Below are 12,770 nucleotides of genomic sequence, written 5' to 3' on the forward strand. Positions count from 1 at the left end.
CGGGGATACACGAAGAGACGGTGCACATCTCGGCAACAATTGAGAAGAATACCAGGCAGGGTTGTGTAAATCATTCCAGCGGGGCGTGAACTATACACGGAGCAAGGGAAGGCAGCGCGTTCAATGCAGGACGGCCATGGTAAATCACAAAAGTCCGAGTCAATTCACCACAGACATTCCACAAAGGGCAGCATTGTTGCATGGCCATTATCTCCATACGCCAGCTAGCTGCAGCTGCCAACAACCTCAAGTGCTTACATTGCCCTCGAGAAATGTGCTATTGTGGTTGTGGCACACTCGAAAGCAAATAGTTTCGGGATGGGTGTCTTCGAAATTAGACCAGACGAGAGAGGGTGAAAATCCCGGAACTATTGCAGCTGAGTGCCCAGAGGACGTTTAATTCCATGCAAGCCAGTTAACGCCATCCCAGAAGTATCTACCAACGTGACTGCTTTTATGGTGAGCTATGGCAAAGAACTCCCGGGGCCTTTCGCTGTCGTTCCGAGAATATGCAAGCATTATTACAGTTCGACGGGGGATGCTGCGCAAGGCCTAGATATCGACACTTGGATGAAAGCATGGGCAGGACTGCGCACTTTAGCACCTTCTGCGTAGCGTCACGATCACGAGAATGCGGCATCGTAGTATGCAGCAAAAAGACGGTGGCAGGTTGGCGCAGAGGAGCTTCGAAATCTTGATGGTGTAACCCGTTGAATAAGAAGAGCAACGGCCGGTCCAGTGGAAAGCTACCCTTGCGCGTGGTGCGCACGAGCTTTTGGGCGCCTGCAGTCATCGAGCAGCCGCGGCTCGATGTTCGGGGCGCCACCTAGGTGGGCACTTCTAGCCAAACACAGTGCGTAGGCGTGCCCCGCATCTTGCGCCTTTCCCCCACAAGGAAGCTGCGAGAAGAGATGGAATTCTCCCAGTGGATCCCAATTCAAGACTCGATTACGCTGGAGAGACCGCCACTTTGTTAATGATTGTCTCACTCATCTCCCACCAGCGTCTGGTCGGTCAGGATCGTAGTCGACATGTGTTTCCTGCACGGTGTCCCTAGATGGGCATTCTCAGCCTTGGGACGTGAAGATGTGGCCGGAGATGGTTGCCAGGAAAGATGCGTGATCGGTCCCCGCCCACCCGCCCACCGCGACCACCCACTGGGACCACCATCCCTGTACGGAGTACTTTGTACGAGTTACGACTCGGCCAGCCTTCGTGCAGCCGACCACGCTGCCAATAAAGAGGGCCGAACATGATCCTCTACTTAACCCCAGCTTGCCTAACTAACTTGGTGGGCGGGCCCCCAGCTTCCAACGTTCATTAGCCAGGCGTGCCAGGGCAAGCAACATGCCCCCCCGGTGAACTGCCATGCCTTTCGCAATTCATCAAAGACCCTGCTTTTGCCAGCAGCTTTCCCCGTGCCTCTCGCTGGCTCGCCTGCACAGGACAAGCACAATTGCTGCCGATTGGGCATGTCTGCTGCATGAGACTGCTCATGATCCCATGTTTTTCGTTCTCATGCGCGTGGTGGTCGAGGCGTCCAAATCCCGACGTTTGACTCGTGCCCTCCGCCGCGTGCCCGCTCCGACTCCATGTTCGATCCTCCAGCATCTCATGTGAGCAAAAAAAGTCTCCACACCACACCGAAACTGCCACTCCTCAGATTGTGCTACCCTGCTGCGACCGTTTCCACCGCTTTTATCCCCGTTACGGCAGAAGCTGTGTGTCCTCAGTGCTTGGGCTGTCGTCGATCGCAACCTTCATCAAACAAACAGCGTCTTTTTGGCTGTCCGCCGACTCTTGACGGCACTCGAGCGAACATCGAGAGACTATGACAACGGCCTCGTGCTGCTCTCACCCTCAAATCCCGCCGCCATGCTCTCCCGCATTCCCCCACAAACCCACAACAGCTACTCCGAATACCACGACTATGCCCAGAGATCCGACATGATCACCTCCCAACCGCAACAGCTCACCTCTGTCCTCCACCCGCAGCCTAAATATGAAAATGACAACCTTCAGGCCGGTCGCAAGAGACGAGAGTCGGAGCTTGATGGGAACAACGAGTCCAGCGACGCGGCGGCCGTTCGCCGGCGAATAAGTCGAGCCTGTGACCAATGCAATCAACTGCGTACTAAATGTGACGGCAAACAACCCTGCGCGCACTGCACCGAGAACTCTCTCATCTGCGAGTATGCTCGTGCTCACAAGAAGAGAGGCCGAGCACCAAAGAAAGAGACGGATGGGCAGGATGAAGCAAACTACGGAACCACTGTTCAGCCGTCCACCAACCATCAATCCGCTGTGCGTCAGTCCGCAGGCTCGAGAAAGTATTCTAGTACCTCTTTTGCCGGTCGCGATGGCTTGGTCGATGCCAATCCCTTACCGTCGAACAATACACCCCCCAGCGCAGGGTTCGACCCCAACCCTCATCAGAATGCCTTCTTCGCCAATTTCGATCCTTCGTCAGGAGTAGGAATGACGGGCGCACATCCAATGCACGAAATGGAACCGAACATGATACCATCCATTGCCCAGACGCAGGCTATCGAGTTTGCCGTCCCCAACCAGGCATATGCGCCGTCCAGCCTCGACCCCATGCACGTACAAGGAGCGACACAAGGCTTTGGATTTCCGCTGGGTGACGATTACTCTGTCGCCTTCATGGGCAAAGCTCCCATGGTCGAGTCGCCGGATTGGCTTGCACTCACCTCGCCAATGTTCATCAACGAGCCCCTCCCGGCCCAGCCTCGCATCACCGACACTTTGAGATATCCAGTCCTGCGTCCTCTCCTACCCCATATCGAGTCCATCATTCCTCAAGCATTGGCCTGCGACCTGCTCGAGCAATACTTCACGAGTTCGACCTCGGCATACCTGAGACCCGCTAACGCATATATTCTGGGCTACATTTTCCGGAAGAAGTCTATTCTGCATCCCACCGACCCTCGTCCATGTACTCCAGCGCTGCTGGCTAGCATGTTATGGATCGCGGCACAAACCAGTGACGCTGCCTTTTTGACCGCGCAGCTGGATGCCCGAGCTCGTATATGTCAAAGGTTGTTGGAACTTACAATCAACATGCTGAAACCACTTATTCACAGCCATCCCAATACCTCGGTGCCAACTCCCAATCCAAACTATCCACAAATGACCGCTAATGATGGAGGACTGGGTGCTCTGGTTGTACCGACACATTCTGGGGGACACGGAGTGGATCGAGCTCAGATAGACAACCTGGCAACTTATATTCACCTGGCTACGGTGGTCTCGGCGAGCGAGCGGAAAGCAGCTAGTTTGAGATGGTGGAATGCGGCATGGTCGCTCGCTCGAGAGATTCGACTCGGTCGAGAACTGCCTCCCAATCCGCCTGAGCAGGACGGCGAAGACAATAATCAAACGAATAACAACACAGATGGTCATGCGGGAGACAATCGCAAGAATTCGGTGGATGATGCTCGGCGCAATTCTATAGGATATGTGTCGGAGGAAGAGAGGGAGGAACGTCGGCGAACTTGGTGGCTGCTCTATATGCAGGATCGGCATCTAGCTTTATGCTACAATCGGCCTATGTTCTTTCTCAACAAGGAGTGCGAAGGCCTTTTGCAACCACTGGACGACGAGATCTTCCAAGCTGGGCGTTTTGACCGGGCTTCTGATCCAGCGCTCAGACGGAGGGGACTGAACATCGAGTGCACGTCGCACAGTGTGTTCGGGTATTTCTTGCCTCTGATGGTGATATTGGGTGAGATTTTGGATCTCAACCATGCTCGGAACAGGCCACGGTTTGGGCCCCGCGCAAACAAGGCCAAGAACTGGGACGATCACACAGACGAAATCACCCTGCAGCTGGAGACTTATGGGCAGAGTCTGAAAGACTTTGAAGCGGCAGGAGGACATTTCCAGGACACGAGCCACAACGATGTGGTCACTCCCTCGGTCGTCTCCGCCGGCACGAACGAGTCGCACAGTGCTTCGGAGCTCGCTTTGCAAACGAAGACAGTCGTGGCATACGGTACTCATATTATGCACGTCTTGCACATTCTCTTGACGGGCAAATGGGACCCAATTGCTTTGTTGGATGACAACGACCTGTGGATATCGTCGCAATCCTTCGTGACCGCCACAGGGCATGCCGTGTCCGCAGCCGAGGCGGTGGCCGAAATCATCGAGGACGACCCTGATTTGAGTTTCATGCCCTTCTTTTTCGGAGTATATCTGCTCCAAGGCAGTTTCTTACTGTTGTTATTCGCCGACAAACTTCAGGGCGATGTGAGTCCCGATGTTGTCAAGGCATGTGAGACAATTGTTCGGGCCCACGAAGCATGCGTGGCCACGCTGGACACGCAATACCAGGTACGCTTGGATCTTACACTGTCACCTCAGGAAACAGCTAACAGGCCCATAGCGCAATTTCCGGAAGGTCATGCGCTCGGCGCTCCAGCAGGTTCGTGGTCGTATTCCCGAGGATTTGGCTGAGCAACAGCACTGGCGGCGAGAGGTACTCGCATTGTATAGGTGGACTGGTGATGGAACGGGCCTGGCGCTGTGACAATAAGTCAACCTCGCACTTTGACTGCCGCCGTGTATGATCAGGGACAGGCAAAGCGGACAGCCCTGCGCCCGATCGATGGTCATTTGACCACCTTCACAGCATATGTTAATTTACCCAAGGTTGTGGTCCTCCCGCGAGGACGCTCATGAATGTCTACTTTTATGACGGAACGAAGGAAACGGTCAACTGGGATGGAAGATCCCAGCGCGGATTGGGATAAAAAGTTGGGAAATTGGGTATAGTAAATAGTAGGAGAGCTGATGTGAAGGCCACGCACTGCTTGTAAACGTTCCCCCGGTACTCGGTGTTAACGCACCGGGAATGTGCCTCCTAAAACGTGCCCGTATCTCTATTATGGCACTGTGTACATAAGTATCATGAGCCAAGGACCTCGACTCTGATAACAAGCGTCGATAAAGGGTCGAAACCCGACACGTAAGCGTGTCAGCCAGGCGAGATTGGTTTCCTTCGCAGTCCCTGGTCCCTGGTACCTGGATCTGATCATGTTATCTCACCGACAGCGGCTCAGCGCAGGGCGCGACCGATGTCTCAATCTCAACGCCTCAGCTGGTCGAGCAGGGACTATTGAGAGATAATGTTGAGCTGTCAAAACGTCCATGCTGCGAAAGAGGCAAAGGAGAGTGGAACGAGGCTGCCCAATATTCGGTCGCATCTGTGAGTTTCCGCGTCCATGTGCCTCGTGACTGCGAGTCTTTAACCGACCGTCAGTGGATCGTGATTCTGTGGCTCCGCAGGCGCCTCATCAATGGCGTTCAGTCGTCAATCTCCAAGTCCTGGGCAGCATTTCATTGGAAGAGGCGCACGCCGAACTCAGACAATTCCCAAAACCCAGCCAACGACCGTGCAAGCGGATCAAGCCTCACGCACCAAGACACCCTTGCACACCCCATCCAGGAACCGAGCCCATGCTTAATCTGGGCAAACTCCACGCGGCGATGGCACCCATCCGCCGGCACGGGATGTATCAGAGAAGAGCAGGAGATACTCCATACAAGAGAGGGTAACAGGGCAGAGCAGGCAGACAAAGTGGTGTGGTCATGGACCTCTTCTCTTCGCGCACCCACTGACACCATTGTCAATCCAGCCATCATCACCAGGATCACGATACCAGTCGGGTTCCAGCACCAGAACCAGCTCCTGCTCCAGCGTTAGCGACACACACCCGGCTCGATCACGGTTCCCCGACACCGTGCAAGTCGACTGCCCCTCCTTGCTGTCACCTCGAAACTTCTTCGTCTGAAGCCGTTTTACCACCCTTCCTCCTTCCAGTCATTCGTTTCACCCACCGTACTCAGGACGGTCATCCTACACGACGACTGCGTCTCTACGCCATATATCGCGCGCGCGCCTAGTCGATTACGGTCGCCCGCAGCTTTCAATTCCGACACTCGCTCAACCACGCATCTGACACATCAGCCCCCAGCCAAAGCGACCGCTTTGGGAATGACGATCGCATCACCCACTCGACTCTGTATTCAATGAATTTTTCGAACGCCAATCCGGACACCGTCACTCGCTTCTGTCTCGACTCGTAGCGCTAGTAATCCTGCAAGTCAGCTCCGACTTCATTCACGGCTCTCTTGAGGAAAGTTGCCCTGCGCCGCCATCCGTATTGCGTGCCTGAGAGGCCTGATCGTCCCTGGTACCTTGGGATCTTGGCTGACTTGACCCACGACTGTACCACCTCCTGCTGACCGGATATTCTCGAGCGGGTTTGGACGGCAATAGTCTATTCGCACAAGGACGGGGAAGTATTCCTCGTCCAACGCAAGCCTTGCCAGCCATGCCCACCATGGCACCCACTGCGCATCCGTCCGGTGAGTCGCGTTTCCTGTCTCAGTCGAAAGCTTATCGTGCAGACGGCCATTTTCCCGTGGCTGACCATTGACTTCAACGCCCGACACGGAGTACTTTTCGCTCGGACCCATCTCAACGTCCTGCCCACGAATCTTCATGCGTTGAAATTTCTGCCTTTATCCTTGCTCTGTACAACCGATACTGACTCGCCGCAGACGACTTCGACATGGCCAAGTTGCAAAAGACGCTGAAGCAACGACAACGACACGCCGTCCGCAACAGTGCGCATGTCGCGAAGTTGACGCCAGCCGAAATCCGGTCGCTTAATAATGGGGCCCTGGCCTCCAGAACCGGGAGTCAGTCCAGTGCCAAATCGACTTCATCTCCAGCCAGGTCGCGTCGTTCGACCAATGCAACTCCTCCAGCAACTCCGGACGAACCTCCCGCATACCAGCCACAGGCGCACAGAAACCCCGTCTCGCGAAACAACAGTTTCAGCATCCCAACTCCCCCACACACTCCCAGCGGGCACCGACGCCCATCGCAATCCAGCACTCATGGTCATCACCATCATGGTCACGGCATTTCTCATGGCCACGCAAGCGGAGTCATTCATGCCCCTCGACCTCGCGGGTCAGTACAGGCTGCTTTCATGTCCGGTAACGGTATCTCATCTCGCCCATCAAGCTCTGGATCCTCAACGTATCGCGGCCTCCCGACATATCGCGGCCCTGAGGTGACGCGCACAGGCTCCGTAAACATGCTCCAATACCCTTCTCACCAGATTGTCAACAATCCCCTCTCGTACTTTTCCAGGCCGAGGCAGAGCCAAATCAGCACATCGCCGGAACTCGCGAAACGTGGATCGAGTGACCAGAGCATCGAGCAGGTGCATAGTCTGCGAAACACACGTGCCAATTCTCTGCCCAATGTCAGCGCACCGTCATCGAGGCAGCCCAGTCCACCCAGATTGACCGACTCTCCCGTCTCGATCATCGTTGATGGCACCCACAAGTTTCCGGCATTCGATGCTGCAGATGACCCGCATAATCAGCCAAAAATCCAGGGTGGCGATGAAGATGCTCAGATCGAAACAGAAACAGCCGTTGTCGAAAGCCTGCCCAAGGCTACACCCACTGTATCTGATCCGAACCCCAAGGATATTCCTGTCCCAGAATCCCCTAGGAAGGAGAAAGACAAGCAGAGGCGGTTCACAATACACGCAGCACTGTTTGGGGGAGACAAACATCACCATGAAAGCCCGGAGAAGAAATTGAAGAAACTAAGACGAAGGACCCTGTCTTTGCCCCAGGATGAAGTTTCAACAGAACCCCCAAAGAAGGAACCTGTACCGGCCGCACCGCTTGGGGAGCCCGCCGCGGATGGTGCGGCAGTCGAAAATGGCGACTTCGCGACTCACCCGGTTGTTCGACCGCTGTCCTTGACGATTCCAGACGGGCACAAAGGCAAAGAAAAGGATATCACTTCTGCTCCGGTCTACGCTCGTTGCTCCTGCTGCGGGAGGTTGAAACGGCCCCACGGCTTTAACAGCGAACTGAGCCCGGTCCTGGAGAATGAAAATCTGCGGACAAACTTCAGCTTTGAAATAGAGCGGACATCCGGTTCATCTGCTAGAAGGAGTTCTGATGCCAGCCGCGACAAATTCACCCCGATCTTACCGATGCAAGTAGGGCAGAATGAGACCCGACAAGCTAGTATCGAGCCGTACAATGGGCCGCCCGAGCCTCAACCCGAGCAGCTGCAGCACACTGGTGAAATGGACATGGAAATTGCCGCGTCGAGTCCGGTACGGCAGCCCCTCCGGCAGAAGAATGCGAGCCCAATAAAATTGAAGAGGAACTCTGCGCCTCCCGGCTTCGTCAGATTTGCAAGTTTACATGGGAAGCGAAATGGAGGCACCGGCCCAATTTTCGAAGAAGACGAAGAGCTCGAGCTCGAAGCCGACGAACACCAGCCATTGATGATCGAGCAGACTGACATGGAGGACTCTACCATACAGACTCGAGATTTTGCGACGATGTCGCAAGCGGGAGCAGTAGACCACGAGATTGCGATGGACCGACCTGATCTTCAAGTATCATCGGCAGCTCGAGCGATTGTCGAACCTTTCTCGACGGCGGTCCCCAATGACATGCAACTCATTACGACTGGTCTCATGGAGAGAACGCCGCTTGAAAACCCCCTCGCGGTAGCCCGTTCTGATACATCCATTACATCAGCGCAAGGAAAAGCACCTGCAGGCGAAGATCAGCCGTCTCGTCAGGATATCAGTCAGCTTTTGCACCGGGCCTCCATTGTTGATCAATCTCAAGCAGAGCCGCCTGTAAGCGACGAATCAGACGTGCTCGGAAAGGAGAGGCCTAGTCCGACATCCACCACAGAGAGTCCGACTTCGACGACCACAACGACGACAGTGACAATCATCACACCGACTTCGGCCACCACCGCCACCTCCACCTCCATGGCGACTTCGGTGGCGGCACCGTGGGAGCAAGAACTTTCCGCCTCGTATCTAGGGGGCAACAATGCGATGGACCTGTCTCTGCGACCGAAATTCAGCTTTGAGAGCATGCGGAGCGCAATCGAAGTGGCGGAGAAGGAGAAAGACAAGGATCCAGCGAGCAAGGCGACGGGCAAGCGGAAGTCGGCGCTTCCGGGATGGATGGGTGTGAAGGCTTGAATAAAGAAGGGTGGCAAGCGGGACACGAATCACGCAAAAAGGGCGCTACATATTTTGACAAGAAGGACCTCGACATTGCAATTTACAAATATATATACATCCTGTCGATAGACAATCGGAGAATATCTCAAGATATCTGAATGTGGTGGTTACCACTGCAGTCCCGAAAGGGGACCAACATTGCAGTTTGCATATCTATCCAAACCCCCCTGAATGGTGGGCGCAAACACATTACGATCCGGTCTGTCCGTGTGTCTCTGCCATACGCTCGGCCCTTGTCAGTCACTGTCCAACATTTCATCAGAAGAAGATGAGCCACACACAAGTCGTCCACCTATGTATGTGGTATGCACGGAGTACTCTCGGAGACATCTCGAGGCCACGCGTACATTCGTGCGTGATCTGTGTCTTTCTCGGAGATTGTTGATCTCGGTCCTCTCATTAACCCCACGTCTATGCCATGCCACGGGTCAAGAATTCATTGTGGATCAGGTTGTACGCCGTAAGCAGCTTGAAGGTTGACGATTGAAGATTGAAGGTTGAAGATGGGAGATGGAACGTTCAAGATGAAAGTTGAAGATGAAAGTTGAACTATTCCCTAGAGTACATACATCGCATACAAGACTTGCACGACTTGCATGACTCACAGCAATTGCGCGTCCCGGACTCCTCTCCACCATTCTCTCAGAGATCCATTCATCATGCATTATGCATTATACATGCATCAGATCAACGCACCTATGCTTTGATGCATTTGATAAATATATCAACCGACCGACCGGCCAACGAACCAATTGATCCATAATTACTGATCTATCTGCAAGCCCGGTAGAAAGTATACTTGTGCACCAACCTAGCTACCTACACAAGCACCCGACTCGCCCAGATCCACCCGCCCTCAAGCACGGCACCCACAAGCAAGACCATCACGCCCATGACCAATCCGACACCTACGCGCGCCTGGGCGTCCCTCCGCCAGGGAACATCGAAGTCCTGGCCCGAAATGGTCGTCACGCCGTTGCCCTGCGTGGCACTGCTGCCGGGGTAGCCGAAGAGGATCCAGAGGACGGTGGTGACGAAGGCGAGGAAGAGCACGAGGCAAGTGAAGAGCGCGACAGCCGGGATGGAGAATCTGTGGTGTAGCGAGATTGATGGTGGGAGGAGCGGGCCGTGGACTGCGTGGGTTGTTGATGAGTAGGAGCCAGGGTGTCCTTCAGGATGATGTGGATGCGGATATGCAGGTGAATATGCAGGTGAATATGCAGATGGACAATAGGAAGACGACATGGCTAGGGTTCTCGAGCGGTTGAACGACGTCGGGAACGACGGGGTTTGTGGTTGAGGATTCGTGGGGGGTGATGTGAACGGCATACGACCGATGGAGAGGCTCGGCTGCTTGGACACCACGCCGCGGTATTCCTGCGTCGGCGACTTGTCTGCCTGCTGGTCGAGGTGGATGTGGAGATGCTGCGGCTGCGGCTGCGGCTGGTTCGCCGCGCTGTTCTGGCGCGAGTGCGTGAACGAGAAGACTGGGCTTGTGGACTTTTCGTCCTGCGGGCTGTGGTTGGTGCTAGTACTATTACTGAAACCGTGGCTGATGGGCGCTGGTTTGGGGAGATAGGATCGACGCCCTCGACATGATCCCGTCCCAGCGGTGTATTCGTGCTGTTGTGCGCTGCGGAGCCAGAGGAGCCACACCTTCCGCCGGCGGCCAAGGCGCGGTGTGCGGAGATGGCGAACGAAGTCGGCGGGATCGAATTCGCGGTTCGCGCCACCGCCGTGGACGAATCCTGCGTTGTGGTGGGTGTGCCAGAGTCCGGACGTCCTAGGAGAGGTAGAGCCCCAGGTTGTGGAATCGTCTAGGTCTCTTCCCCAGTCCAGGCTCGCGTCCTCGATCGTTCTGGCGCAGAACCACAATCGTGCTTTTCCTATGAGTCTGTTGATGTAGTGATCTCGCATGGCGGTGGAGAGTTGTTCGTCGTCGAAGGTCGCTTTGTCCGTCACCTCGATCTCTACTGCCACGCGCGTGCAGGGGTGACGAGCAAGTCCGAGCTCGATGAAGAGGATCTCCGGCGCAGAGGGCGAGGGGAATCGGTCGGACTGGGCAGTGTTGGCTACTGTCGCGCTTTGTAGGGGTGTAGGTTTAGTAGAAAAAGGGATTCTCGGCGCTTTCTCATTCGGGGAGCCTGTAGAAGTTGTGTCGAGGGGATCCGCAATATCAGCTGTCTCGTCGTCCGGTTCGGATCTTTCAGCAGTATGGGAAAGCGGCCTCGAGCGCCTGAGCTTCGACGTCCGCTTGCCTTTGTTTCCCTCCTTTTGTGGAGATTGCGAAGCAGAGGCGGCAAGTATACCATCAATCTCCACATGGCTGCTTTTCCTGACCGGATAGGGTGTGCTGACGATGTTCTCCCTGAACAGCTTGTGATCGTGGCCGGCTTTGTTGATTACCAAGTCGGCGGGACGGATCATCACGCGCCGTGAATTGCGCACCGGGGCGGAAATGGCACGGGAGAGCTTCTTGTCCGTCTCGGTTGGAGGGTTGGAACGCAGGCCATCAATTATAATGGACGAGGGGGACACATACGTGGCTGAGCTGTCTGTGGAAAAGGTGCCGTTCGAAGCGCGAGGGATGCGCATGGACCCGAACCCGCCCATCGGTGTGGGCATAGTGTCGAGCGCTTCGAGTCGAGATGGGGTGTCGGGCCATGAGACAATGGTTTCTCTCAACGAGTCGCGGGGCTCGAGGCTGCTTTGGCCGGGGATCTGCGGTAAGGCAGTGATGTCGCCGTCGGTTCCATTGGTGTCGTTGCCTTCCAGTGCTCTCAGGGCGTCGATCGGTCCGCCTGGGGAGTTGTCTTTTTCATCCCCCTCCACAGCGGGCGTTAGACGGTTGCCTAGGTCTTCACCTAGAGTTTGTGGAGGCTTCGACAACGATGACGTGTCGTGGACTGAAAAAGGAGTGTTCTGTGGGGGACATAGCTTTGGCACTGATGCGGCAGAGCTGTTACTGTGCCGAATGACCTGGGGCCTGCTTACTCGGACACTGCTGGCTCGCTGGATGACAGGGCTCGTCGGGCTGTCCAAAGTCCCATCGTCTGAAGCGTCATCAAGAAATGTTTGAGGATCCTCTGTGTCGTCTGGTCGACTGGCAGTGATGATGGGAGGCGTGTCTCCTCCATAGGGTTGGAGCTGCTTCATGACAGGGTCGTAAAAGGGATCTGTTGGACTATTGTTGTCCACCTCTTTGGAATTCTTTCTCGGATTTTGTTTCTTCTTGAGGAAGCTCCTCCTCTTCGAGACTGGTTCTAACTCGGCTTCAGACAGTTCTGACTCTGTGGTGGTCTTCGACCATCGGCTAATCTCCTTAGGACGAGCTTTTTTGTCTTGACTCTGTCTTCGTGGCATAAGGCGACCGCGCCAGCCTGACGCCGACGACACGGACCCCGACATATCCGCTGGAGACATATTGTTCTCGTCCTCGTCGGAAATGGCGCTTCCTTTTGGCGTTGTATGGATCTGATGGAAAATGACTTCCTTTTCTGCAAAGACTCGTACTGGACTCGTAGGGTGGAAGACCATTGGGTTGAACAATCAAGACAAGACACTTCAAAGAAGCCGCACATCGCATCATGCTGGGTGTATATTTCAAGCGCCGCCATCTCGAAGCGGTCGTTTTCGGAGCGTGCTGGCTTTGAA

At 55.1% G+C, this 12,770-nt stretch overlaps 3 protein-coding genes across 3 annotated transcripts; 2 read left to right on the forward strand and 1 right to left on the reverse strand.

Annotated features, from left to right (window-relative positions):
• Window positions 1-1,875: 1,875 nt before the first annotated feature.
• On the forward strand, window positions 1,876-4,552 carry G647_02082 (uncharacterized protein; the record flags this gene model as incomplete). Its single annotated transcript, XM_008726433.1, has 2 exons — window positions 1,876-4,356; window positions 4,409-4,552. 2 exons carry the CDS (start codon window positions 1,876-1,878, stop codon window positions 4,550-4,552), a joined length of 2,625 nt encoding a protein of 874 aa, XP_008724655.1.
• Window positions 4,553-6,599: 2,047 nt separating this feature from the next.
• G647_02083 (uncharacterized protein) lies at window positions 6,600-9,074 on the forward strand (the record flags this gene model as incomplete). Its single annotated transcript, XM_008726434.1, has 1 exon — window positions 6,600-9,074. The coding sequence occupies one exon, from the start codon at window positions 6,600-6,602 to the stop codon at window positions 9,072-9,074; it is 2,475 nt and encodes an 824-aa protein (XP_008724656.1).
• An 861-nt stretch (window positions 9,075-9,935) lies between these two features.
• On the reverse strand, window positions 9,936-12,653 carry G647_02084 (uncharacterized protein; the record flags this gene model as incomplete). The annotated part of the gene is made up of 2 exons (XM_008726435.1): window positions 9,936-10,249; window positions 10,346-12,653. The coding sequence occupies 2 exons, from the start codon at window positions 12,651-12,653 to the stop codon at window positions 9,936-9,938; spliced, it is 2,622 nt and encodes an 873-aa protein (XP_008724657.1).
• Window positions 12,654-12,770: the final 117 nt, after the last annotated feature.

This window comes from Cladophialophora carrionii (assembly GCF_000365165.1).
Source record: "Cladophialophora carrionii CBS 160.54 unplaced genomic scaffold supercont1.2, whole genome shotgun sequence".
Classification (NCBI taxonomy): Eukaryota; Fungi; Ascomycota; class Eurotiomycetes; order Chaetothyriales; family Herpotrichiellaceae; genus Cladophialophora; species Cladophialophora carrionii.